Source organism: Scophthalmus maximus, chromosome 7, assembly GCF_022379125.1.
Source record: "Scophthalmus maximus strain ysfricsl-2021 chromosome 7, ASM2237912v1, whole genome shotgun sequence".
In the NCBI taxonomy this organism is placed as follows: domain Eukaryota; kingdom Metazoa; phylum Chordata; class Actinopteri; order Pleuronectiformes; family Scophthalmidae; genus Scophthalmus; species Scophthalmus maximus.
Window position 1 is genome coordinate 19,181,737 of NC_061521.1, and position 27,705 is coordinate 19,209,441.

Below are 27,705 nucleotides of genomic sequence, written 5' to 3' on the forward strand. Positions count from 1 at the left end.
AAAAAAAGACTAAGAAACTTGTGTTCGAGAGTTTGAAGAAGCACCTTGACTTATGCGGCGATCGCGGGCAGGAAAAAAAAGTGAATGTGGCAACAGCCACAGCACTATGGTTCTCAGTGTACTCTATATTCAATGGTACCACTTCACGCCCAAAATCCTTCAAACAGATATATGACAGGACAGAATATGAGTAAAACTAGCAAAAAACCTATTCATAATCAGTGATTTATGATCGTGTTCCCTCTTAGAAACAGCAGGCGTGTTAGATCAAGTAAATGCAGAAACAAAACAAAACATTTTTTGTCCAGTCAGTCCCAGTCTTTAAAAAGCCAAATTGAAGTTCAACCTGAAACCTGATGAGTCTTTTCAGAGGGCAAACAAACTGACAAAGACAAAACCATGACTTCAAAGAACGCAATGACTTTACAATGGTAAGGAAAACAATGCAGAGTAGCAACAGATATCAACAAGAGGATTTAATCTAAACCCACACATCAGTCATTAATGAGGTCGCATCGAATACTGCAGACACTTATAAAGTCGACACTGAAATTATTAGTTTAATTTGCCAACTAAAGTGAATTCTATCCTGTGGTTTATGAGATGCTCCATGATCTTTTTTTATATACAGACAATAAATGGATCTCACAAAGCCACAAAATGATGGCAATAGAATTAGCTCAATATTTTTTTTAATGAATGTTTAATATGAAAAGATGCTATGAAGATCTGCTTAAAAACAGAACCCCCCCCCCCCCCCAAAAAAAGAAATCAAAAAAAGAAATTTAGCTTATCCAGAGAAATGGTGAAAATCTTTGTAATTATTTTTATGCTGGTTTAGCACAAAAACTAAATGTTACCTGATTCTCTACTTTTCAGTCAAGGGTTGAAAAGCGATACTGATGTATTTTTGAAAAGAGTGACTCTGTTCCGAACCAGAATTCACCTGCAGTGCACCGACTTAATCAAGCTCATTCAACACGGATGTTAAATGTGGAAGACAGGCGTTTAAATACGAGACAAAAAAACAAACCAATCAACTCTAGAATAGAAACATTTATGTCAAGTTATTTTCAACAGGCAACACAGACGAAAGGAACATATAAGGATATATCAAATCTATATTATTTACAACCAAATCTACAATTGTTCAATTTCTCTACTTATAAATTTTCTGAAAAAATTGCATAAGTGTCCTTTTCCTAATGTGACAAACATCCCGTAATATGCATACTCTGCATCATTTTATGTCACTTCTTAACATCCCCCAAAAAAGCCATGGATAAATAACCGTGCTGTCCCACAAAACAAAAAAGCCATAGAAAACAAAAAAGTCCACGCTGCATCGTCACAGTGATATGCCCGTGGAGAAAGCTACCTGATTTATCAGTCCATGAGGGGTCTTCTCAGATTTGCCTCTTTAAGGCAGAACCTCAAAGTCTCCCATCGAGTTTCTTGAGCTGTACTGGACAAAAAAAAATTCTTGGCAGAGACTGTCCAAGAAAAGACACCAACAGATGCTTTAGGTGATCAAAGTTTGTCCCCATCAGGATAGAAAGCTCAACGCTATAGAAAATGTTCCATCCTGAAGCTGAGAGGAAATCTGAGTGTATGTAGTGACAGAGTCTGAAGTCACACAGGATGGTAGGACACAGTAAAACGTAGTATAGCATATGAATGAGTGTGTGGTGGTGAGTGCAGCCTATATTGCCTGTGGTTCAGGGCTCATCAAGGGCTGTCAGAGACTTTTTCATTCCCTAAGTCCTCTCCTTTCCTCTGTTTCCTAGCATGTTTGTATTTGTCCACATATGCCTTGACTAGATTGCCCACCTTCACTGGGTTGATCTCACCGCTCTTGCTGTGGCACACCTGATGACCAGAGACACAATGTGATTACAGACAAAAATGTATTATTCAAAAAAGTCACAAACCTTTCAGCATCTTGATAAAATGTTTTAAGTCACCTTCTGGACGGCTTTTCGGAGAATCTCTTTGTATTCGTCCTTGTTGATGTCCCTCCTCTGGTAGAAAGGTTTGATGGCTAGCTTCACCTCCTCTATAGCTCTCTCCTGCATGTGCAACTTTTTCAAATACTGTTGGGAGTAAAAACATCAGTTATGTTTTCAAAAGTATTAATCTCAAAACAACAAAAGGCAGCAGTTTTAAATGCAGCCTTTGACACTACAGACAACAGTATTTTAACAGAAGGGCTAAGAGGTACCTCAGGGATCTATCCCAGTTCCAATTTTATTTTCCTGTACAAGCTACCCCTGAACACACAAGTCCCCTGTCACACCAATGACTCGGGCATGCAGAGTTCTCTTCAGTACTGCCTGTACGATGCCAAAAAGTGGACAGTAAATATCCTTGTCACCGGCTCCCAGTACATGATCATAAAGATTCTGTCTTCTGCGGGTTCACAAGCTTGTTGCCAAAGCTGTTTGTGTCTTATTCGATCATAATTCAAGCTCTGAGTAGCCTACCACAAAGCTGGTCCAATAATGTTTCTGTCATCTTAAGGATGTTACAATAATACAACATTTCCTCATTCTTAAAGACACATAGCGTATGCAACTGTTTTTAACTTGCCATGACCCTGTAAAGCACTTTGTGACTCATATCTGTGAAAAGTGCTCTAAATATAAACTATACTTACTAAGTTTTATTGTTTTATCTAGCATATGGTGCAGACATTCAGTTCAAAGCTTAATCATTTAAAAGCCATATCACCTGGTCTTTCCTCGAGACATCTCCTTCCTCTGCCTCTCCTTGTTCAGTCACTGATAACCCCTGTGGATGAAGACCATCAGATCTGCGGGGAGTGGTTGGTGGAGCAACTGCACCTTTCTTGGAGGACTCACCGACCGCTCCAGCGATGTCCTGTAAAAGGGAGATTATGTGACGATAAGAAAATGACAAGACTAAAAGATTATAGGAAGATAGAATAGAATATGAGCGTACGGCCACAATTAACAATTATTTTCATTATCAATGATTCTGATTATTGTTTTAGCAACAAAATGTCTATAAAAATATGAAAAAATTGTAAAATATGCTCATTTTAATTTCACACAGCCCATTGTGTTGTATCTAAATTGTTTGTTTTATTCAACCAACAGTCCAAAACCCAAAGATATTAAGTTCACACAGACGACAAACAAAAGCATTAAATCTTGTAATTCATGTAGCTGAAACCTGTTTTTTTTACTTAGAAAAATAACTACAATTATTAAAAGGTAATGAAAATAGTATTGGTCTAATTATCTCATGGCTAATTATTTGCTTCTCGGGGTCTTTCGGTAGTATAAGGCAGTGTTTCCACAGGTCACTTAGAAGTAAGTCCAAAAAGCAATAGTTCATATGAGGAAGAGCTGTGAAGACGCTGATAGGTTGAAGCTGGCCACACTCGCCAAACAACAGTTGCCATAGCTACCAAGGTCATAAAGATATGATGAACTGAGCCTGTGGTCAAGGGAGTGAACAGTCATAACACAGGAGTTCCTGAGATTATACTATAATGAAGCTAAATTAAAAGCCTGCAACTATATACATGACAAAAAAATGCCTGATATAAATATACTCAAACAATGTCAAATAAGTTGTTGTCACAGATTTTATTAAGAATTCTATAATATATGACTGTAGCTGATATAGTGATTAAAAACTTTGGAATAGTTTGGAAAAAATGATTTCATTGTATTTCTACAGTGTGGATTTCACTTTCGTTTAGTCAGAAAATACTTAAGTATCAGTTTCAGTTTCTACAACGTCACTGTGGCCAGACAAATACAATTGCTGCTTCTAGATAACTACTGCCACCCTGTGGTCAATAAGCACATTACCAGCTTGTTGTATTTCTAAAGACGACTCTAAAAGGAAAACAATAAAAGATTAACACTGCAGCAGGCTCACTCCTACCTGACTGGATGTCTGGACTGTGGAGGACGGCCTGCGAGCTCCTTCCTGCTTCAGCTTCAGTTTATACAGAGCCAGCTCTGTGTAAGAAAGAATGAGGAAAAAAAACCATTTATCTGACAGTCAAGATGCAAAACACATTCTTATCTCTTCCTGGCAAATGATAACAACTTCAACGAAATGCACGCGAGAGCAGGATCTATATGTGAACATCAAATCAAAAGTGATGTGGTTATCTTACTGCTTGGTGATTTCTGTGGTTGAGGCCCCTCGGGCTCCTGTATATTCCAGGTGACCCTCTTCACTTGAGTCTTGGCTTTGGCTCCAACAACAGGCAATACCTGCTCTTCTCCTTTTTTCCCCTCCTCTACTTCCTTCTCTTGTTTGACTTCAGCACCGCTCCCCTCTGTGCGCTCCTCAGACTTCACGTAGTCCAGGCTGTCGAGCATCACGTCGACATTGAAGTCGTCGTCGTCATCATCGGAGTCCGAGGGTTGCAGAACTTCCTGCTTCACGCGGACAGTCTGAGAGGCTGCATCCAGGTGACCGACCGCGGCAACAGATGATGTGAATGTAGAAGTTGAGGTGAAACAGGGCGAGTGGCACGATATTGGCGAACTTGGCTCTGATTTAATTGTGATTTCACAAGGCTCAGTCTTGATTTCACAAGGCTCAGTCTTGATTTCACAAGGCTCAGTCTTGATTTCACACGTCTGAGTCGTCTTTGTGAGGTCTTCTTCAATTACCGCCTTATCCACACCGGTGCTTACTGGCAAAGAGCAGGCGTCAATTTCTTCTTTCTTAATTGATTTAGTAATAGGATAATCTTCAAATATATCAAGTGATGGTGGTTTTTCTTTCTTAATTACTTTTACAACCCTCACCTCCTCTTTTGTCATTTCTGCTGTTGTGGCGATGTGGTCTGCTCCGAGGTCTTTGTCTTCCTTTTTAACATTAGTGTTGGAAGTACAGGAGGGGAACTCCTGTTTAATCCTTTTAGCAATTTTCTCCTCTTTAAGGGAGTTATGAATGATACTCTTCTCTTTTTTATTTTCCTGTAACTGCCTTTTGTCTTGAGAGGACAAAGTGCAGGGCCCTGAAGTTTTCTGTGAACTCTTGGATGAGGATCCATCTTCTTTGCTCCTCTCTCTTGAGCTCGATCTAGACCCGTGTCTCCTCTTGTCTTTTGATCGTGACCCCACTTTATCTCTGGAGCAGACGGAGGCTTGTTGCAGTCGCGTGTGATCTTTCCTCCTTTCCCTGGATCTGGATCGTGATTCTGACCGTGATTTTGAACGAGACCGACCACGTTTGTTGTGCTTCGATCTGGACGAGGACCTAGACCTGGAACGTGACTCTGACCGAGACTGACCTCGTCTCTTGTCCTGTGGCATGCGTCCTCTTTTGCGGTCTCTCTCGCTGCCATCGTTTCTCTCCGTGCTCCATTGTTTATGGTTCTTCCTCCTTGAACGCTCTCTACTACTAGAGCCCGAAACGGATCTAAAAATCAGCAATTACAGACAAAACCATAAGGTGACAAAAATGAATTGAAAAGTCAAAAGACAGGGTCATTACATAGGTGAGCAAACTGTTGGACAAACAGTTACATATTTACCTGGATCGCCTCCGGTCTTTGGATCGGGAACTGGATCGCCGTCTCTTACTGCTAGTCCCGTCAGGGGAAGTGGACTGGGAGCTCTGTGAGGTGGAGCGTGCCCTCCTCCTCTCTCTAGACCTTGACCGCCTGGAACTCCTTCCTCCGTCCTTCTCCTTTTCTTTCTGCCTGCCTCCCTGACCAGAGGCATGATGGTCTCCTCTCCTGCCTCTGTCCGTCTCTGAGCTGCTACAGCTTCGCTCCTTTGGAGCTTTGGCGCTTTTCTTTGTACGGCCCAAGTCTCTTGATGGGGATTCCGATTGAGAGTCTCCTGTTTTTTTCCTCTTGTTGAGCCCAGAGCTGGATGCTGATGAATCCTTCCGACAGTCAGGGGGAGCACTGTTGCGAGTTCTCTCACTCTCCTCCTCTAGAGTCTCTTCCTCTGTCTTGACAAGATCCAGGCTGTGATGAGCCCGTGTTGTGGTGTCTGCTTTGTCAGAATTCAAATCCATTTTTATGCCGTGACACCTCTCTTCTTCCTCTGTATCATCTAGATCTGGCTCTTTCTTTACCATAGTCTCAACCTTAATGTCTACTAATCTTGATTCCTTTTCAACTTTGACATATTCCTGTGAGCATCTGACCCTCTGTGATACAGGCTCCAGAGCATTAGCTCTCCTTGGTTGTTCCTGCGAGACTTCAGTCTCCTGTGGTTCAGTTTTCACATGAACCAGGACCTGCTTGCTTTGCACCAAATCGTCATTTCCTGAACTAGGAGTGTTGCCCTCATGTGAGGCATGTCGGGAGCTTTTATCAAGGCTCGAGCTCTCTGCTTCACTGTCTGAGCTGCTCGAGTCTGACAGAGTGGGATTAAAGGGATCATAGACATTATTACGGTCTTCTTCCTTATTAACCAGCGCTCGTGATGCCAGCAAGATCTGCTTATCCCGATGCAACTGTCTCTTTTTGGCCTCATCTTCCTTCTCTCTCCAGTGTTTGCGAACGCTGCCTCCACTGGCGGAGGACGACGCAACGCTTGGCCGCCTCGCCTGCCAGGAGTTCCCACTGGCGTTAATGCGGAAGCTCACGGCTGATGAAGACGAGGAAGATGAAGAATGCCGTAGTTGGCTTGAAGGCGAACCAGTGGAGGAGGAAGAGGAGGAAAATGAGTTGGAGAAAGCTGATGATGAGGCTGCACCGTCAGGCCGGTGCCTCTGGGCTTGACCGTCAGCCCTGCCTTTTTGCTGATCGACACTTTGCTGCCTGTTCTTGTCCCCAGCGAGGCTGTTCATGCCCGTTTCAGGCATACCATAACCATTACTACTAGCTGTAGAATTACTACCACTTCCTTTACTACTACCAATTCTGTTACTGCCACCTTGACTAGTGCCATCATTTGTGACACCGCCACTCTCCCGTTTTATTTTTGGTATCCGAGGAAGCACCGATACATCCACCCACATAGGCTTTGCATGAGTTTTTTTAAATTGGGACTGTGAAGGAGCTACTCCGTTGCTCTTGGAGTTTGAGCTTGGTGCAGTGTGAGTGGAAGAGGAGGAGTTTTCCCGAGAGGCTCGAACTTCATTGGTTTCCCGCTGACCGAGAGAGGGGGTGGGTCTGTTTGGACGAGGTGGCTGCAAACGTGGATGACCTCTGGTTGGTAAATCTGGTTGGGTGTCGATAGCTGAAGAGGGGGTAAATGGGGGTAAACGAGAAGAGCCCTGAGATAAAGGTCTGTTTAGGGAGCTATGGGAGGATCCTGGTAGGTGTCCGTTGTAGTGGAGAGGCGGAGAACTGTCTCCAAGGAGCGGAGACATCCCTGGCGTGATCTCGATGCTTGCATCTTCTGAGCCACTATTTCTGCTGCCACCTGGCGTTGATGATGGCATCACTGTAAACGCAAAAATGTACATTTAATGAGAAAATTTGAATATTTTACACAATGTTCACGACTCACAATAATATTTCATTGCAAAAACTAGACAATTGGAATTTGTGACAATAAACAAAGTCAGACTGATAAACAAAAAGCTACAAAACAATATCTCCCCAGTTTGACCATTTGTAAAATCGTAGAAATGTGCCATGCAGACTTACTTGACTTAGTAGCTTTAAGGGAACCATCACGATTAATGACAACATCAGAGCTGTCCATCAAGAGCATGCTCTGTCCTGATAGGATACTGCTTAGCAGGTCAGGTACAGGAGCCGCATCCACAACACCCACTGATTGGGGGACATCCATACCCCTCCTAGGAAAGCATAGCAAAACTTTTAATGAGATTTTCAAGGTATTTATCAAGCTTGATACAACTTTGACCAAAGAGACTGAGCTCCTGGTATTAAATTTGCAGATTTGTTTCAATTCTTAACAGCAGATTTCTATATTTTATTTGACTAAGGAAAGAAAAAGTAAGGGTTAGGCGAAAAAAATATACTTTAGTAAATTTAGGCTACCAGACATTTGTCTTTTGACAAAAAGAGCATGCCACTTTCTTTATTCAAATTCAATATTTATGATGAATTTGACAACGTAACAGGCCTTTTCACTGTAGATGTACAAGAGCACAGGTGTAAATAATAAAATTAAAGATGGCATTCCATCAAGACGTTTCAGTTTCAGGCTTCTGGCTTACTGTCAAACTGTTTTGTCTCACTGGTCGCAGACATTTTAGACTATGAAATGTAAAAATTTCTGCTGTGAAAAACGCTCATACTCATCATGGCAAAGAGGTGATGTTACCTGGACAGACTTGCAGTGACTGGTCGAGCTACAGGCTGGTGAGAGCGAAGAGCAGAGCGTGAGATCCCTCGCCTCTTCGCCTCCAACAGTGATGTCACGCGGGCCTGCTGCTCCACCTCCTCACTGGTCAAATGAAGAGCATAAGTCACAATTTTCTTAATACTTAATACTGTATGTGGCTAGTTAGACACAAACACACATATACAGAAATAGATCATCATCATAACCAATGAATACATTGAGGTCGACTTAATCTATCCAAATATTTGTTAACAGGATTTGTAAGTGCAAGTCAGAAGTCGATTTAATGTTTGTTTGATAACAGTTCAGGAAACAAGAAGAGCATTTCACATCATCACATGATGTGGAAAATGCTTGGTACAAACGATGTGATATTTCCTACATGTAATACAACATCAGAAACAAAAGTCTATAAAATAGTATTGGCAGTCCTCTTACCGTTCCACGAATGGATCCAGGTCAAACGGGTCTCCATAGATGGAGAGGGATGCAGCACCTATGTCAGAACGCATGCTGCTGAGTGTGTTCTCTGAGGGCCGGTATACTGTGGGGAGCGAAGAGCTCTTCTTGTCCTTTACAATTCCGAGATTATTAGCGATTCGGCCTCGGGAAGTGGCTGTTTTTTTCACCACCTATAGGAAAAACATGGGCATAGAATGTAATACTACAAGGGAAATTATTCCTTGTTCACAATCAAGAGTGAAACATCTCGTGAAACATTTGTAAAAAAAAATATTTAAATCTAAAGACTGATTTTGTTGACACTTACCAGCTTCCTTCTGGATCTAGTCCTCCTCACTCTCCGTTTCCTCCTCCTGACCCCTGTGCTTGCAGTATTACCCTTAGCAGAAGTCGTCTTTCTTCTGACCTTTCTGCGCTTTCCTGTTAAGCCAATCAGAAAAGTCATTCCTCAACACAAACACACTCATGAGCCTTCCCCTATATCTGTTCATATGTGCGATTGTGTTTATGCTAACCCCGTCTTGGAACTTGTTTTGCTTTTTTTTTATGCGTACATACTTACCAGTCCTGCGCCTGCGGCCTGATGGCATCCGAGGTGTTAAGTCCCGAATATACACAGACGTGTTGAGCCCAGCCACCACAGCATTAATAGTCTCATCCAGCCACGTGGACTGCATCAGATATGTGGGAGCAAACTAGCAAGAGAACTTTGCATTACTCCACACTTCATTTCACAAACCAATGTTCACTGAACTCCCAAACACATGCACATGCTCCTTAAAACAAGACTGTTAATCACCTGTAACAAAACTGTCAAAAGCACATGACATTACAGCTGTAATCAATAACACTAGAGTACATTACGTTACAATGAGTCATATCGGTTATTAGTAAATCTAATCTTCACAACAAACTAAAATCAAAACATCATTCAACAAGATTCAACTTTGAGCATTAGCTGTGTTAGTGGGTTACAAAATAAGCCAAGACTAGAAGCGTAACGCCTCATGCCAAACCTGCGATGTGCGTGCCTGTGTGATGCGATGTCGGTTGACGTTGGCTCGAACCCTCTCGCTCTGCTGAGTTCGGGCAATGGCTCTGATGGGACCCCCGGTACGGGTCTGGGTCCGGCTTGTGGCAGGACGGGCAGTGGATGGCCGAATCTCTGCATCACTGACTCCCTCGGCTGAATCCCCTGAGTCAGAAGATTTACATTCATTATTTTGAAAACATAATGAGTTGGCCACTATTTAATGTAATGAAAAGATCAATTACCGGTAAATATTTAGCTTTTATACGAATTCATGTTTTTTTTTCATGTGGAAATATATTTATAGACAGTTGAATGCATAAAAAGGGAATTCCACAAATTCATTTGAATAAATAATATGAAAACAGACTCTTGCAACACTTTGAACTGTATATAACAAGACTGTATATTTATTTTAAGTACAATGTAAGGTTTAGTTTTTTCCCCATCTGTAAAGAACTACTTGTTTCCCAAGTCAAATATTGCTTGACCAAGTATGAATTTAGGGAGGTAAATAATTTGGAGGTTTACTTGAGTGACGGTTGTTGGCTACACATTCAGGGCAGAACCATTCTTCTACAGGAACAGAGTCCAGAGGTGGCGTGAGACACTCCATGTGAAACCTACGGAACAAAGAGGCTCAATAAATGTCTTGACGATAAGAAATCTGACAGCAGGCACAAACTGTCTTGAAACACAAAGTAGTAGTTATTTTCTACAGTATCATTTATCTCACCCAGAATCACAGCCGTCGCAGAGCAAGAGGCGGTCCTCACGGTCGCTGCCCCCACACACCTCACAATTGGTCTGCTCCAGGTCCAAATCTACCACTTCTTCTTGACCTTCCTTCACAGGCTTTTGTACTGTGATCTAAAGGAAACAGTTACCATGAAAATTACATGCAAGTCCACACAATGTAAATGTATATAGAGTTAACGGGTGTCATAAAATTCCAAAAATAATGCTAATGAATAGATGGAACAAACTCACCATTTTCTTCACTTTGCCGCCATAACATTTTCTTAAGTATATGCTATTGAAGGCAATACGGTCAACAGGACACGAGTTTGCATTCTAAACAGTGGAGAAAAAAAACAACTAGTTGGACACCATGGATGCTTTTTACGGTGCATATACTGATAATCAAAATATATGAAGCACTCTGTAAGCGAACGCTTTCTCCTTAGGCTAGCAACAATAAGGTAGACTCACCTTGGTCCATTCAAGGATGCAGTCAAGACAGAAATAGTGTTCACAGCTCTCGGGTGTTGCAACAGGCTGGCTCCTGAATGAGTTTAGGCAGATGGGACACTTCTCTGCATCCTCATCCGAGCTCATTCCTGCGAGGTCGGCAGAGGTTCCGTCCTCGGGCTTAGCGTCTTCTTCCTCATCTGAAAAAAGTGGGTAAGAATCTCTTAAAAAATCTACAGTTTGGGCCATATTTACAGACAATATTGCAGCACGATACAAAATGGTGGACAAGTAGTCATGTACCTTTTTTCCACACCACAAGTGTGTAGCGTATCGCAGAAGAGAGTTTTTCCTCATTCAAATCTACAGGTAAACTAGGTCTCGTTATAGCAAAAAAAGCCGTTAACGCTTCCATTAGGCTAATGTGCCGCAGCCACGTGGGTCTCTATTAGCAGGCAGTGAGACCGTCTGCAAGGTGCATCTCCGAAAAGACAAAAAATTCAATAGGTTCACTACTATGCACTGTAGTGTTCACTTCACTGGTGAGTGGCCTTCTCTTGGTCAGACTACAACTCTTATTTTGGAAAACATGCATTCACATATATGTACTGTACAGCCCGGAGCTGTGCTTGGAGTGGAAATTTCAAAAAAGCATAGAAGTCCCATTTGATCTTACCATCCTCCTCTTCATCATCATCATCCTCTCCATCTAGGTGATCCTCCTCTTCGTCCTCCTCACCACTGTCAGATTCTCCCTCCTCAGACTCCTCTTCAACATCATCTGAGTCATCTTGGTAGGAACATAATATGTAAATACATATGTATGCAAAACATTCAACATCTTCGTTCATCGGTCAATTTCAGTTTTAAACATATTACACGCTACCTGAGATGGCCCACAACGCAGCCCTTTTTCCTTTGCTCTGGGTCGCACTGCGATTGATAAACTCATCTTGGTTTTCGTCCTCATCCATGGCTGATCATCGGAAGGACAGAAGACCAATTTCTCTGACGGCTTTGCTCTGGAATAGTCCTGAGAAAATAGGGCAGATTTGCAGATTGTGTTTAACAGGAGGACATTGACTAAATTTTTCTAGTGAACAATCTTGAGTTATGTGATATGGTAATTTGGAAACCAAACTACTCACTGCTTAAAAGACTACCTCATAGACTGTATTTGAAACTAGGGCTGCAACAACACGTCGACGTAATTGATTATCGAACTATTTACGTTCATCCCCAGTGATGGTAACTCCTGTTCTCAGTTATGCACGTTACGGTGTGAGATCGATCCAGCCATCAAAGGAATAGATCTGTTGTGATAAAAGGAGGCTTTGCCTCCCTTGGTGGAAAAAATAACCAATCAGAATTAAGTTCATTGCTGTTGTCAGGTAGAATTCTGTATCTCTAACATACTGTATGTCACAGAGACGTGGATAGCTGCGCTCTGTTGTGTAGCCTGCTTAAGATAGTTAAGAGAAATGCCAACAATGGAGGGCCAGGAGGATATACTCCAATATCTTCTTGTCAATACATTTTTGAGATAAACATTCCAACACCAGCTCAAAAAAAAAATTTGATTGAAGACCAACTCCAACAGAAACTAAATATAATTCACAAGACGGCAGGTCGATCCTGCTGCTTCAGGTGGAATGGTTAGCAGGCTCAGCAGCTCGATTGTAGTGGGATGCACTTGTACCAGCGCTTTGGGTGCATGAAAAGCACTTTATAAATCAAATATATTATTATTACTTGTGTGTACACTTCGGCCCTGGAGAAAGTGAAAAGCACATCTCCCCTGCTTCCCGATTCTGGAGGCCAAGTGTGGGAAATGATTTGAATAGAGATCTAATGCCAACGACACAAGCGACTTATAATAACATTCCAGCGGTGCGTTTCTTATCACTGTACAACCAACTCTCACCTTTCCAGCAGCCAAAGAAGTTTTTAAAAAAACAATCAAACAAATCAAACAGGGACAAACATAAACTACCATCTTCATTTACTCTGACTCGCATATCTGATTCATATAGACCGTGTAGTTGCAGAGTTATAGTCTTCTCATTTTGGGCACGACATTTTCAAGCAGAGACATGCGAAAAGGGCCTTGAAATGGTTCATTCATTGATAGAATTCATTTTAAACTAGGTCACTGATTTTATTTTGTGTATATTTTTTCACATTTTAATTATCATATACATGCCCTAAAATCTTTTATTCATTATTTATGTTGAGACGAATTTATGCTGGACTTTATAGTGAATGATGCCCTAAAACCTTTTTTTGCATTCTTGGCACTTTATTTATTTAAAAGTTGGGATTTGAAATTTCTGTTCTAGTAAGTATTCTTATGAGAAACTGCTCGAGTAAATGGTTGAAAGATTAATGGAAGTTGCGGTTATAAATCATTGATAAGTCAAACAAAAGGATTAATCGACTAGACAGAAAATAATCTTCAGATTTATGGAAAAATAATCGATAGACTAATCGATACAAAAATAATTGTTAGCTGCAGCCTTATTTTAAACCAATATCAGAGTCTTTGAGCTGGGGTAAATGCTTATCAAGCAAATGCTCTTGGTTTAAGAGAAGTTGTTTGCAAACAGTAAAATGTGACCTAAGCTAGATAGCTAACATGCAGAATGTGCTACGGCTACATTTGTAAACAAAGAGGAGGACCCGGCACCAAACAGAGTGCTTCCTCTACGTGTCGTGTGAAACCCAAGCGGAGCGTGAATGTGCATGTGCACATCATCTTACATGCAAACTGACAAGAACATGCCAATCACCGGTAACGTCGATCTGCCTGAACAATCGACGCTAGCTAGGAGCATCGATGTAGCATGCTAGCTAGCCTCAGCTTCGGAGAAGGCTAAATTTAGCGAACGTCAATTACATGCTCGTTCGGGCTCTGCACTAGCAACACCCTCAGTGTGGCGACACGCAAAGTTTTTAAAACGCGAACACACAGAAGTACAGTATCATGTTCGACAATTTCATAGTGAACACAAAATTCACACCTACCCGATGCAGCGGTGTTAATAAATGTGTAGAGTGTGTCTCGGGAGACTCCACGGCTGTTGAGTGACACCACCGGCTGGTCAGAGACGGAAATGGCCGAGTGCACGCCGAAGAATGTGACTCTTAAAGAGACAGTGTCCCTTTTGTTCGATATCAGTCAGGGACGGTATCAGGTGAATAAAGCTGCTCCTCTGTCTATTAGTGTGTATTTAGGGCCTTTAAAGTGTAACACTGTAATCCAAATGTAAACCACAGGGTATCCACTAAATTAAAACACAAGAGAAAAACTTGCTATTACTTCCATTACAGTGTGAGGTCATTTAACATAGCACAGACTAACATTTGACAAGTACAACTAGACAGTTTAATTCAAATATAAAACACACAGCGACTCCCTCTGAACTCAACACAGCCTCAGTTCTTCATGGTATTTTTATATGTCCTCGTTGACATGATTGCATCACACAATCTCCTCAGTCATCTCACAGCAGCAGCTTGAGGTGACGTTTGCTTTGTGCCAGTGGATGCACATGTTTAGCGACAATACAGATGATTCCGCAACAATTGAATTGATGATTGATTGGATTAAATTGAGCAAAGAAAACATTCCCCTCACAATTACATCACCACCGGACCAAACTGTTGACACAAGGCAGGTCGGGTCCATGAATGCATGTTGTTGACACCAAATTCTGACCTTGCCGTCTGCGTGGATCAGCAGAGCCAACTCTGATTTTCCGGTTTTCAGCTCACCACAGTTGTTATCTGAGAGAGGTTATCTGAGTTACCGTAGCCGCTCCAACCACGTTTTGCACAATTTTGAGTTTTAAAAAAGACGACTGTGTGTGACAATCCCGGGAGATTACCAGTTTCAGATGTACTCAAACCAGCTTGTCTGGCAACAATGATCATGCGACTGTCAAACTCACCAAGATCCCTTTTTTTTTCACTTCCTGGTGTTCGATGTGAAACTTTCACAGAGGCTCTTGGCCTGTATCTGCACGGTTTATATGCATTGAACTGCTGCAAAATGACTTCCGACTGGCATCAAACATATACATATTTCATATAGTAGTAGTTCAAAGTGCACTCAATGCTTATTAGTAGCAAATCTACTGGTGTGCAGGAAAGGAGGCACATGATACTAAAAAATGATTTATGTTGATAAATAAGGACTTGTTGCCAAGGTTATATTTGTACATAATCCTTACTTCATGCCAATCAAATGTTTCAAAATTTCCAATGAATCTATCATAGAAATATTATCTCATTGTATCACCATTAAGTTATTCTCTGGGGTCAGGAAGGTCACAAAACCACAAGCAGGCAATACAGAAACCAAGCACCACTGTCGCCCCCCAGTGGCAACTTTAACACATCCAAATCAGCTGTTACATAATACAATGTACTGCTGATTTGTTACTTTTAGTTATTGCTTTATGTGTATCCTGGCTGTCAATAAGCTGAAAGGGCTTTGACAGTAAAACAAAAGGGATAGGAGGAATATTGGCTCAGCTGGACCCAAATAGTAGTTTGACAATATCCAAGAAACAAAGAGGGGACATTATGTTCCAGCTGACAAGTAAAGAAAAACTGGGTCAAGTCGTGATTTTTCTATTTTTGTTTTTGTTTTTAAAGGTTGTATTTTCTTATTATTAACATAGAAGAAAATATATTACATGTATGTTGATGACAAAATTGTAATATCCCATGTATCCACTTTCTATTCCTCAATTGAATAATGGAGATTGGAGATTCTAAATCACCTAACTTTGTCCCATGTGATGTTGAAATTCGAAATTTTGAGAGTAGCTTCAAACTGATGTAATAGAATTTATTTGTTAATAATTGCCTAATACGTCCTCAACTCCCAGGAATAGGTGAGTGTTCATCCTCCTCCTCCTCCTCCTCCTCCCGGTCGTCATCATCAGATCAGGCTGTCATGCTGCATCCTTGGTACGTGCACAGCCACACTCTGCTCATGGCAACACTGTACACAAGTGAGCCGAGTTCAACCACTTTCCCACCGCAGGGGTGCGGACGTCCCTTGGTCGAAACGGCTCCACGTGCACTCTCCAGCCCTCTGATGGCGGCTGTCGCATCGAACAGCCTAATTGACGGGTAAAGAAACCCGCGTCGCGCTGACGCTCGTGGTGTAAAGTCTGCGGCGACAGGAAACCGTCGACGGGAGAATGGTTCAGTCCTGATGTACGACGTGCAAAACCGAACGCGCCGCACCCCAACTATAACTCTAGGAACCACCCAATCATGCTGACGCGGTCGACCCCGCCCACCCGGGGGTGATGATTTGTCAATCACCCCCGACGGGCGGCGCCTTCGCATCCAACTCGGCAGCCCATTGGCTACGAGCGGTGCCACTTCCTTTTTTTAATCATTTGCATAACCAGGTCGGGTTGCAGATGCAGGGGAGTGGGCAGGGAAGGGGCAGAGCAAGTGATACTGAACTTCAGCGTCCGTGCAGGCTACACTGTATTCTTATGATGCACCTAACTTTAAATCGTGCAGCGTAGTTTCTTCTGTAGAAAAAAAAACAATTTAGGATGTTCGGACAGATATTAGACACTGTTCAGTGAGCGCAGATGAGATGTTCTTTCTTTTGAAAATTATTCCAAAAGCGAAACTTGGCTCTGGTAAGTAGCTCCCTTCATCTGCCACTGTTCTTTATTCTGTCTATACCATAGGCCACTTGAAGATGTGATCTTTCTATTTGTTTATTATTATCATTATTTACAAGTGTCAGATGACTTGTTACTTTGGAACTTTTTCTTGTCAATTGAGATTAAAAGCAGTTTATATATATATATATATATATATGTATATATTTCGACAGCCAAATTACATACACTGTGCAAGGCAGCTGTGATTAATAATTCTGTTGTACAGTTTGTTACAGTGGTGTCACAATAGAGGATTTAATCTATATTATTATCAGATTACCTCAATTATTGAGTATTTTACGCGGTGTAGATCATTTCCAAATACATCTAAAGGATTGTATTCGAATCTAAAATCAGCGCACCTCCACTCTCTTCGCTGATTGGCCACTGTTCCATCATTACACAGCCTTTTGTCCCCTCCGCAGATTGTGCGCCTTTTAACACGGTGCGTCGGTGCAACAGCGTCCGAGGTCTAAAAGCAGGTGAGCCACTGACTAACGCACATTGTGCCATTTGCCAGTTCCACTGTGCGTGTGACAGCGGCTAACCTGTTTTTGGGAGCACTACCTGAAAAGAAAACGAAAGGAGAAAAAGAGAGCCCTCGTCTGGTCCGAGACGCGACCAGCCACGCCGGACAGTGACCATGTCCCATCATGCACATCGCTGGGACAGGGCCTGCTCAACACGACTTCCTCCCCAGTGGTCGTCGTGTGTACTGTAGCCTACTTCCTCCTATAACACACTCTACCTTATTTTAGGGCCAGCAGCTTTTCTTTTTTTTTTTACATTGTCCTCCCATGCTGATGCAACTTGCTGCCAAGATCATTGGTGACGTTCATTTTCAGTTTCATGTAGCCTATATGTGCTTTTGACAAGATTGACCATTCGCATAATAACGGTTTCCAATATGAGGTCAGGGGCCCCTCCAGGGGTTCTTCAAAAGGTTCTAGGTCCAGCGAAAAACTGAGCTTTACTACAAAGACCCTGAATTTACAGAAAATGGAAATAGATAATAATAATAATAATAATAATAATATTACCATAATGTTTCCACCCCTTTACATTAGAGCTATTTATGAAGATGTTTCCAAGAAAGGAAATCAGCTATAATAATAATAATGTGTATGTATGTGAAAAATATCCATAAAGTTTTTGAAATAAGTTATGGCATCATGTTTTCTTTCTTTGTTTTTACCATGTGATGCAATTCTTGGTATCGGCGGGGAGGTTTTTATTCCCAATCGGCTCAGTGAGTCATTGTGACACAGAGAATATACAAGTGCAGTATGTCAGACTCATTAAATTGTGGCCCCATTAATCATCACACAGTAACTGTCATCCAAAATAAAGGGGGGGTTTCTTTACTAGACACACACACATGGCCTGTTATAATTACGTATTGATCAGTTTCCATCAGAAATGCCCTTCATCCAAAATCTTCAGGCGTCATTTTGAATGGGTGTTTTTTTTGTGGATTGCCACTGTACGAGCATGAACAATTCCTTCAGTGTTGTGTACTGGATCGTCATCATACTGTAATCTGTTAATGTCCCGCTAAAGAGATTGGAGTCATCAGAGTGTAGATATGAAGTGGGCGAGGCTGGACACGTTGCACTCTAGAACTACAGATTGCATGGAAATGGAAATGACATGTACAACATCGGTGTGAGGTCTTCCACAACATACAACTTTTAATGTGAAGATATTGATATGTACTGTAGATATTTTTATTTTAAGTGTGTGTGTGTGTGTGTAGTATCCCTCTTGTACAGCACCAGGGCCCGGACTCATCCAGACAAGGATTTGAAGATTATCTAACTCAACTGCCAAGCGAGACAGCTCTAAATCTTATCAGCATAATCCAATTCCACACAATTAATCATAACATCTCTCTGTGTAATACTTGATCAGAAGTTAACACCATCAGCAGAAAGTGGCAGTGATAAATAAATATGATGGATAATGAATTCTTCGGAAAAGTTTTCCATATCCACGTATACCTAGGTATTGAACAGAGAGAAAATATGTGCTTCGATTGGGATTCTACCTGGCGAGCCACAGCGGATGAGAGTATTTATAGAGATCCACAGGGTTTCAGCCTGGGGTTAGCCAGAGCACTAGGAAAACTTCACATCACTCCTGTGTGACAGCCGGTGCGTTTACTCTCCAGGGTAAACAAACAGGAAAGGGGTGGGGGACAGAAGTGTTGTGCAGAAGCATAGTTGTGTAAGTGATTATCCTATGCCAGGGGACGTTTTTATTTAAAATCAAAAATTATAGAATATAATGAAACAGTAATTTTAAAGAGAGATAGAACAGGAGGGGGGACTCCACAGTGTTCAGAAAACAGATGTCTTCTAGTGGCAAGAAAGAGACTTGCACTGATAGCACGAACATGCGAGGAACTATACAGTTACATAACAGTTATCCAGGCATCTGAAATGCTCACCAGTCTGTCGTCCCTCTCGTGTCTTTATACTTACATTACCCATGACAGCAGAAGCTGCGGTGCCAGGACGTTTGCCACATTCGCCTCTGCACCCGAGGATGCACTCGGTGAACTTTCAATTAGCCACGTGAATTTTCAGATTTAAAATGCCCAGAAACGGCCGCACTGCATCGCAGCGAGGAGGAGAGCATGCATATTGCATCACCAATAATATATTCATGATGCATTTCACATAGGAGCTTCATGGCACTGTCATTTTTTGAGAAAGTGCACACTGGTGTTAATTATTTACTGCAGGGATCCACTGGGAGCTCATTTGTCATTTTAAAAAAGAATTATAATTAAATATGAATCCATAAACAAGGTATTTTTAAAAAAAACCACTCCACGCAAGATTATCTAAAACACAATACACATTTTTTATTATATTTAAATACATAGTAATGGTAATAATTTCTCTAGATAAAAGGTTTTCTAAATTATTTTACATTTCATACAGATACATTGCAGTGTTTAGAGTAGAAAAAAAAACTCTGTAAATATATTTGTCTTATGTATAAACAGTATGTATACCATGGTAGATCGAAGAAAGAGTTACAAAGAAATGGTCAGATACGAGGTGACGGTGACAGAACAGTGAACAAGTTTTCCCCCTGGCCCTGGGGTCCAAGGATTTATCTCCATGACGACTCTCGGGATGTCAGGACTGCAAGACACAAAAATAAGTGGGGGTGATGATCCCTTTGTTTGGAAAAACACTTTTTCTGCTAAGACACAGCAGGAGAGAGACCTGGCTCTACGGAGATATTATGCACACAAGCCTATGGAGAAACACAAGCTGACACAAGAACAGTTATCTGTCTTGTAGTCAGGAAAATCATTCTGACAATTCTGTCAATCCAAAAGCAACACTCACAAAAATATTTAGGGCCTAATTTAAAAAATGTATGTATTTTATTGCATTTTATATTAAATTTCCATTAATTTGGACTAGACAGGTTTAACATAAACAAACTAATAAACCTAATGTGATTCCAAACAAACCAGCTTTATTAATATTGAACACATGAACCGGGTTCTAGCGAATTTTGAAACAAATTGGATCATTGATTTTAAATATATAAATCTGGTTATTGTGTATTTAAAACACATTGTGATTATTAGAATTACTACATACATTTCAGTCTTCCAGTGTGCAATCCAAATGTATGGACATTTTTACATGCAATTCAAATACATAATTATCAAATATTAGGCCTGAATATTTTTGTGAGTGAAGAGGTCGCTGTACAGTCCCCACGTAGAAAACACCACACTGCAGACGGTAAGAAGAAAGTACAAATGCCAAGCACGTCACCTTGACCTGTCAACATAAAACATATATATAAGTGCTCAAGATACAGTAAATATTGGTTGAGGTGGTTTTGGATTGGTCGATTGTGAATAACTAGAGAAGACGAAGCGCTGAGGACAGCGTCTCTTTTGTTTGTTATTTGGACTCAGGTTAAGTAAGATCTTCCTCAGTCAACGGAACACTGAGGCCTGATGCAGGTCGTGACAGGTCAAAACGTTAAGTGTGATGACAGCAAAAGACACCAGACGCATCCAAACCCAGTGGAGGAAAAGAAAAAAATACTGCAGCAAAACCACGGCCCTGTGGCACTACCTTCAAAATGTATCCATTCTTGTAACACAACGCTTGGCAAAAGCAGACGCTCCGAAAATAAGTTGTTCTTTAAGCGGGAGCAGAAAGAAAACAGAAGGATACATTTCTCTGTCCGCAGACAAGGGCCAAGGCTTCACACAGGAAAAGAATGGGACAGTGCAATACTTTCCCATTCTTTTTTTTTTTGCAGAGTCCTCTAAAAGAAAGGGTCTTGCTATTTGGAAGTCAAGCGTCACCAAAGTACAAGGCATTGTATAGATACAACCCCCCTCCCATTTTAAACCGTATCCATACATAAAAAGGCAAACTGAAACGACATTGGTCTCGTATCTTTCCATGTCACGGTATAAAAACAAAATGCAGGGGTACAATCACAATGTCTGCCACAGTCATTCCCAGGGCGATCAATGTGTTACACGGAGATATGGGGAAAAGCAGCTGTCGGCAGACGACTGTTGACTTTAGGGTGGGAAGGCAACTCTGTACTACAGAGGGGGAGGGGGGATAAGGAGCAAGTTCCCAGATGCAGAAGCAGCTACTGTTAGTCCAGAAGCAAACGCTGAGAGGAGGAGGAGGAGCAGGGAGTAGAGGACAGATAGACCCAGAGCATTAAAGAAAGAAGGAGCATGTGATAAGATGGAGAGAGAGGAGTATGGAAGATTATATTCAGATTAAATCAACCGTTAAAGAAATCAGGGGATGCAAATTAGCAGGAGACAGGGAGTTATATGCAGAAGAGAAGTCTGTTCAGCAGAAAATAGCGAGGACCTCCACCATACAGATGCTTCCACTTCCCAACACCAAAAACAAAAATCAAGATGGGGTAGAGAGTATTGGGGGGAGGGTTCTGGGACCCGGGGATGGGCAGGGCAGGAGAGGAGCAGAGCAGAGCGGGATGGACTTGGGAAGCAGCAGGGTCTCACACATACACACCCTCAGGGTTGAGACTGGACACTAGAGGGTTTTGCAGGTTGCGTGGATGTCCCAGGAACTGCTTGGCAGTGGGGCGAGGTGGCGACTCCACTGGAGTTGCACTGCGGCCTGAGAGAGAGAGAGAGAGAGAGAGAGAGAGAGAGAGAGAGAGAGAGAGAGAGAGAGAGAGAGAGAGAGAGAGAGAGAGACCAAATATGATTAGAAAGCAAGCAATCAGTCTCTAAACGTCTAGTATTCAATACAACGCTTTATTTTTTGCTTTGTTCGTTTGCGTACTTCCGTTCCTGTATCCATCTTGCAGCAGATGTGCTAGTTCTAGCTGCTCTAGTTGCTCCTGGAGCTCTGTGCGTGAGTGCGTGTGCCCGGGCAGGACACCTGTCTGCTGAATGAACTGCTGCAGGTTACACTGCCGCAGCTCCTTGTTCAGCTCCTCCAGCTCCTCCTGTTTGGCCTGAGACAGAAAAAAGAACACGAATAGGTGAGGAAAAGCGACGGCGAGGACAACTGAGAAAATTCACTGCTGAATTGCTGAACACTGGAGCCTGTGAAACAGAAGTGCGGACGAAATATGAAAATGGTACGGAAGAGTATTAGTGCCAGGGATGAGGGGAAAAAATGAGAGGAGGAAGGTTTTTTTTGTCCATTGTGCATTTCGAGGATAAAGTCGAAATGTTGAGGATAAACTTCAAAGTTCAAGAATAAAGATTATAAAGATTATATCAGACAAATAAAGTTAGTGCACGCCTACCTCCACAAAATGCATTGTGTAGATGAACTGGAGATATTATTCTTCAGAGTTAGTATTAGTGACAAGGACATTCTCTTTGTAAACAGTGTTAGGTCTTTGAAGAGATTGTGCCGAAAACTGCATCTGTTCAGAGGGAGAAACCCCACAAGCCTGGAAAGACGGAACACTGAGAGCTAACACAGCCGTCAGTTGTTGGATCTGGATTTGATATTTCATCTTTATTCTCAACATTTCAACTTCATTCTTGGAATGCAAAAAATAATCTTCTTGTGATTTAGTTTTGACTTTATTCTCGAAATGCAAAAGAAAATAAATAATCTCCTCTGTAGTTCTGCTGTGCAAAATTTGAATGCAATTTTATCAATACATCTATAAAGAACTACTTTATCCTCCCTGTAGCTGACATTACTATCACAAGTGGACCATTCACCACAAGGGGGCAGGAGAGGCTACAAGTCTATCCTCAAAGTACTTGACACCATCACACCATCAGGCCACAATTGAAGTTGCACAACTGCCATCAGCAGTTTTCTGGTTCCGTCAGATTTCAGCCGCCCGTGGCATTCTTAAGAGAGATGGATGCTGATTTGCCCGCAGCCCTTTCAAAGATGTCTTTACCGACCACAAGTCAAGGGGGGGAGAGATATCCATCAGCTCTAATTATTGGAAAGATGGGACTTGAGATCCTCCACCGAGACAGTGGCGAATCTCCCCCTTTTGCGCCCACAGATTAAACTCGGATGTTCACAAACAGGACACTCAATCTGTCTTAAATCGACAATCCATTTGTGCTTAAATCAATGTGTCTGCACACAGCTCAGGAAGCTGAAGCGGCCCCCAGCCCATGTACCCGTGTGTGTGTGTGTGTGTGTGTGTGTGTGTGTGTGTGTGTGTGTGTGTGTGTGTTTGTGTATACGTGTAATTGATGTTGGACTGAGGTTGTCTGCTGAGGCAGTTAACACCTGCAGCTCTGCCTCCATTAGCCTAATGACAGGAATGTTCGTCGCCACCTACACCTCAAAACACTCGTCTGGCAGCTTCGAACAGTTCAGCTCGCTAATGACTGACGCCGCAAGACATCAAAGCCCCTCTCTAGTACTATGGACTATGGAGTTTACTATACTGCATCGTGTTACCGGCAAAACATGTTATTTACTGGAAATAAAAGCATCGCATTTCCTCCGGAACAATAACTGCTTGGCGGCAATCTGCCTCTGTGCTTACTTTCATATCGTAAACACTTAAAAGACTGTCGGTTACATGTTATGATGTGGTTTTTTGTTACATTGGTGCGGACGTAAAAAAACGAAATCTAACAACCTCTGTTCTGTAGCGGATTGATTTCTATATGATTGGAAAATTGATCATGACAAACTGTCCCTGTTTTCTCTGTCCCATCAACCAAGCACTTAATCTCTTTGGGTTCACCGTCAAAGTCAGACACGTTCCCCAAAAGCAACTTAACTTATCGTTGTGATAAAACGTATTTTGCGGCCATTTTGATATCATTTGGAACCTAGTAGATTGAGAATTGGATTCGATGGATCTTTCAGTCCATAAAGTCTACGTTCACGACGCCTGCGACTACACTACAATGACTTTTCTTCAGTCCCCTGGCTGAAACCAGACTGCATCAGTTCCATGAGGTGGATACCAGCGTCTCGGGTTTCTTCTGGAATATGAGGAAACTCATAGAAGTTTCAATTCAAACTGGATTTAAGCTTTTATTGATACAACTGCATCCATGACACCCACCAAACGTGAACAAACAATGATAACACAACATAAACTATGATAAGTTGAAGCTGAGTAGATACAATAAATTGGGGTTTGTGTACTACCAGTCAATCCTCCTTTAATCTGATTCTTTTTTCCACAGTGTACAAAGAACAAGATACATGTCAATGTAATATAAACACCATACGTAACAATGTGTTCAGAACATGCACACAGGACGATATCTGCCAAACCAGCTCTGTATATAATTTGTCAGACGATAAAACATATTCATACAGGGTAGGATATGAGTGTACAGAATTCATGTCATCCTAATTCCTTTTAATAATTATTTCTATATGAAAAAATGACAATAAATCATGTTTCCTTTTCGTGAGTGTCTCTGTGCTGTGTCTGCTGCAGTGTGTCGGTAGGAGAGGGATACAGGTTTTACAGTATATGGCTACAAGAGGGTCTGCTCTACACCCTTCAAATGGCAAACACGTGGGCTGATGCTTTACAGCCCTCTCTCCAGAACCGTGACCTCTCTCCTTACCTGCAGCAGAGACTCTGCCTTCCCCATAGCCTTGTCAGTCTCAGAAAGCTTCTGCTCCAGCTCCGAGCCTTGCCTCTCCCGGCTCTGGAGCTCTGTCGCCACGGCGTCGAGGGACTCCTCGGGCACGTTGGCTGCCCCCTCTGCCTGGCTTTCCCGCTGGATCTCTTGCTCGAGCTGAGCGGAGCGGACCGAGAATTCGTGGAGCCGTCGTCCGCAGTCGTCCAACTTGGCATGGAGCTCCCCCAGCTTCCTCCTCATCCCTCGCTCTTTTTCCCCCTCTGCCTGAAGCTCCTCCTCCCAGTACTGCTCGTGAGCGAGCTCGGCCTGGTTCCTCCGCATCACTTGCTCAAGAGTGTCCACCTCCTCTTGTAGACGAGTGTCAGAGACTGGAGAGGGACAAGGGGATGGGTAGGGACGATCCCAGGTATGCGAGTCCTTCTCTAGTGCTTCTAGTTGGGTTTCCATGGCCCTAAGTCTCTCCTGTTGCTGGAGAACTTTCCTAAAGACTTCCTCTTTGGATGGACCTATGGGTGGTGACGGGGAGGGAGATGGCACATGAGGGGACACGGGGCTGGGAGAAGGGGATGGAGAGGCTCTCTGTTCCGGAGAGTCCCGTGGAGACCTCTTAAACTGTTTGGCTTTGGTTCTAGGAGACGTGGATGGCCCCAGGTTAAAGGTGAGTGCTTTCTTAGGCTGGCTACGTTTCGAAGGCTCTGGCTCAGGGTGCTTGGTCAACGGAAGCGGACTCGGTCTGTCTTGTTTCGAGCCAGGTCCGTCAGTGCTGCTCGGGCCAGTGCGCCGGAGAAAGAACTGGACTTCGCTGCCATGCTGGCCTAACTTGGCCAGAGACTCCAGAGGCTTCTCTGTGGCCAGCAGCTGCCTCTCTGTATCCCTGAGACGCTGGATCAGAACGTACCGGCCTGTCTGACCTTGGGACAGAGACAGAGAGAGACAGAGTGAGTGCAAGTGAACATCACAAAACAACAAAAGCTGCACGATAATCCTTTTTCAGGAAATGTATTATATATATATATATATATATATATATATATATATATAGTCAGGTTTGTTGATGAGTTACTTGTGAAAGACCTTTTCCTTCTTCAGTATAATTTAAACAGTGGGTCTGACTCCTCCCACTGGTTCTACGCAAGTGATGACATGCGAACAGATGACATCAGACACATTATAATGATGCTGATGCTTCTATATCTCTGCCTCTGAGGGCTGGAATTAAAGGCTGCTGCGTAAGACTCACACAACATGTGAAAAATTTTCAAATAACTTCCAAGTTTCCACAAGGACCTTGAAATTAGGACAAACCCTCCCCGATGACTTGGCAGGCAGCTCACTCATAGACGGAGCGGAGTGCTAAATCTGCATGTTGTTCAATGCTGCTGCATCATACAGCACGAGCAGAGCCGCAGGATACCAGGACAGAGTCTAAACGGACCCAGCAGTGTACCACATTTGGGTCAATGGAGAATAAAAAGCTGAGTGCAGAACAGGATTGCTACAACCTTGGCATGTGCAAGAACTCTGGTTTTTGTCCGCATCAAAATTTCATCGTAGGGCTGTTATCTATTCACTTAAGGTCTTAGAGATAAACCGTCCAACAACAGCTTGGATGCTGGTATGACCAAAGGATGACACAATGATTTCAGAGTTTGAGATACTCACCAATGGCCTGTGCCAGAGCAATGACCACATCCTGGCAGGACGTCTCCTCAGACAGACCGCATACCACCCGCACCACTCCGTCCACCCACACTTTTAGCTCCATCTGGGACCAGGCGGGGCAGGTGAGATGGTGAGACGGTCCTCAAAAAACAGATCACTTCAGCTCGGCTTGATTCAGGTCAACACTGCATGGCACTAGCTCTGCAAGAGATGAACAGTGGAGACAAGAGGAATTCAGAGGTCAGATTTCACTTCGTAGTTGGACTTTTGTGGACGAAGAAAAAAAAAAAAAGGCTTTGAAAAAAATCAGCCTACGAAAACTGAAAGTACAAAACAAAAGTTGTGATCTCTCGGAGTTTAAGATCGTAATTAAATTTCGCCCAAACGTAGGACAACCTGTTGTGAACCTAAACAAAAGGCACTGGAAGCAGTGGTGGCCACATACAGGTACATGGCAACCTTGTGCGTAGGAGCCTTGACTCGAACGTCATTTTGCTGAAATGCCAGTTTCCACACCAAAACAGAACTGACGTCAAACGTGTTGAATCGTAAATTTTAACTCTAGCAGCTGACGGGTAGAGCGGCGTAGCATTTTGTCATGTTCCTAGTGGTTAGTTAAGAACGGCGGCAGTATCTGGTGGACCAGGGAGCATAAATGCCAATCTGTAACCCAATTAAACGCTCGGCTGCCCTCCTTCAAAGCCGTTATGATAGCTTACTGCCGAGGGGAACGGACAGGGAAAGTGGAGCAGCTCAAGTGTGTCTATGTTTGGGGAGAGTGTGTTTGTGCGGGAAGGAATTCATAGAAACGTAGCGGGAGAGACAGAACAAGTGTGTGTACGTGTGTGTTTGTGTGTGTGTGTGTGTGTGTGTGTGTCTGTGTATGTTTGTGTCACTTAGTTTGATCCGCCTCAGCAGGACCAGGGAATTGGGTCTCATCAAATTTCAGAGAGCAGACCAGCAGGTAGCCTAACACACGTCCGGGCAGCAGCTTTAACCTAAAATAATATCATTATGTTCAGTGCTCACTCTGCCTTGTCTGTACTTTCAACAGCTAAGCTTCAAAACAAGGTAATAAAATACCGCAGTGCTCATAAAAAGTGAAACGCCTCGGGCAGTGGTGGGATTATCTGTGGAACTTGGCACAGCGAACGAAAGTTTGTAGCCTAAGTGAGCAAAAAGACAACTCTTCACCCACAGTCAGACAGATGGTGCTCTCTTTCCGGCCGTCTCTCTCCGGTTCTCAATGGGAGGTGTTTCAATGCTGAGCCCCACTATTATCTTGCCCCTCATTCAGTGCCT

The 27,705-nt window shown here is 42.6% G+C and overlaps 2 protein-coding genes and 1 long non-coding RNA gene across 8 annotated transcripts in view; 1 reads left to right on the forward strand and 2 right to left on the reverse strand.

Annotated features, from left to right (window-relative positions):
* Positions 1 to 303: 303 nt before the first annotated feature.
* On the reverse strand, positions 304 to 16,224 carry phrf1 (PHD and ring finger domains 1). Of its 4 annotated transcripts, none has more exons than XM_035642002.2 (19): positions 14,594 to 16,224; positions 11,843 to 11,989; positions 11,633 to 11,746; positions 10,978 to 11,156; positions 10,756 to 10,839; positions 10,502 to 10,635; positions 10,297 to 10,388; positions 9,752 to 9,930; positions 9,298 to 9,430; positions 9,043 to 9,155; positions 8,712 to 8,905; positions 8,253 to 8,375; positions 7,607 to 7,761; positions 5,531 to 7,400; positions 4,157 to 5,415; positions 3,919 to 3,995; positions 2,731 to 2,880; positions 1,965 to 2,093; positions 304 to 1,869 (listed from the first exon to the last, which is right to left on the reverse strand). In XM_035642002.2, the coding sequence occupies exons 2-19, from the start codon at positions 11,928 to 11,930 to the stop codon at positions 1,729 to 1,731; spliced, it is 5,214 nt and encodes a 1,737-aa protein (XP_035497895.2). In that variant the 5' UTR covers positions 11,931 to 11,989; positions 14,594 to 16,224; the 3' UTR covers positions 304 to 1,728. The 4 variants fall into 4 exon arrangements, with proteins under 4 accessions (XP_035497895.2, XP_035497893.2, XP_035497897.2 ...); XM_035642000.2 differs by lacking the exon at positions 14,594 to 16,224 and adding an exon at positions 13,981 to 14,583; XM_035642004.2 differs by lacking the exon at positions 14,594 to 16,224 and adding an exon at positions 12,120 to 13,930.
* Positions 16,225 to 16,427: 203 nt separating this feature from the next.
* LOC118315919 lies at positions 16,428 to 17,816 on the forward strand. The gene is made up of 2 exons (XR_004794976.2): positions 16,428 to 16,628; positions 17,081 to 17,816. It is a non-coding gene; the product is annotated as an uncharacterized LOC118315919 (long non-coding RNA).
* Positions 17,817 to 19,504: 1,688 nt separating this feature from the next.
* Positions 19,505 to 27,705, reverse strand: part of rassf7a (Ras association domain family member 7a) — a 32,859-nt gene continuing 24,658 nt past the window's right edge. For all 3 annotated transcript variants that reach the window (XM_035642834.2, XM_035642833.2, XM_035642832.2), the window contains 5 exons: positions 26,404 to 26,604; positions 24,724 to 25,652; positions 21,980 to 22,154; positions 21,704 to 21,811; positions 19,505 to 19,810 (listed from right to left, as the gene is read on the reverse strand). In XM_035642834.2, coding sequence (XP_035498727.2) covers positions 19,779 to 19,810; positions 21,704 to 21,811; positions 21,980 to 22,154; positions 24,724 to 25,652; positions 26,404 to 26,506 — 1,347 coding nt within the window. In that variant the 5' untranslated portion in view covers positions 26,507 to 26,604 and the 3' untranslated portion in view covers positions 19,505 to 19,778. The remainder of the gene's footprint in view (positions 19,811 to 21,703; positions 21,812 to 21,979; positions 22,155 to 24,723; positions 25,653 to 26,403; positions 26,605 to 27,705) is intronic.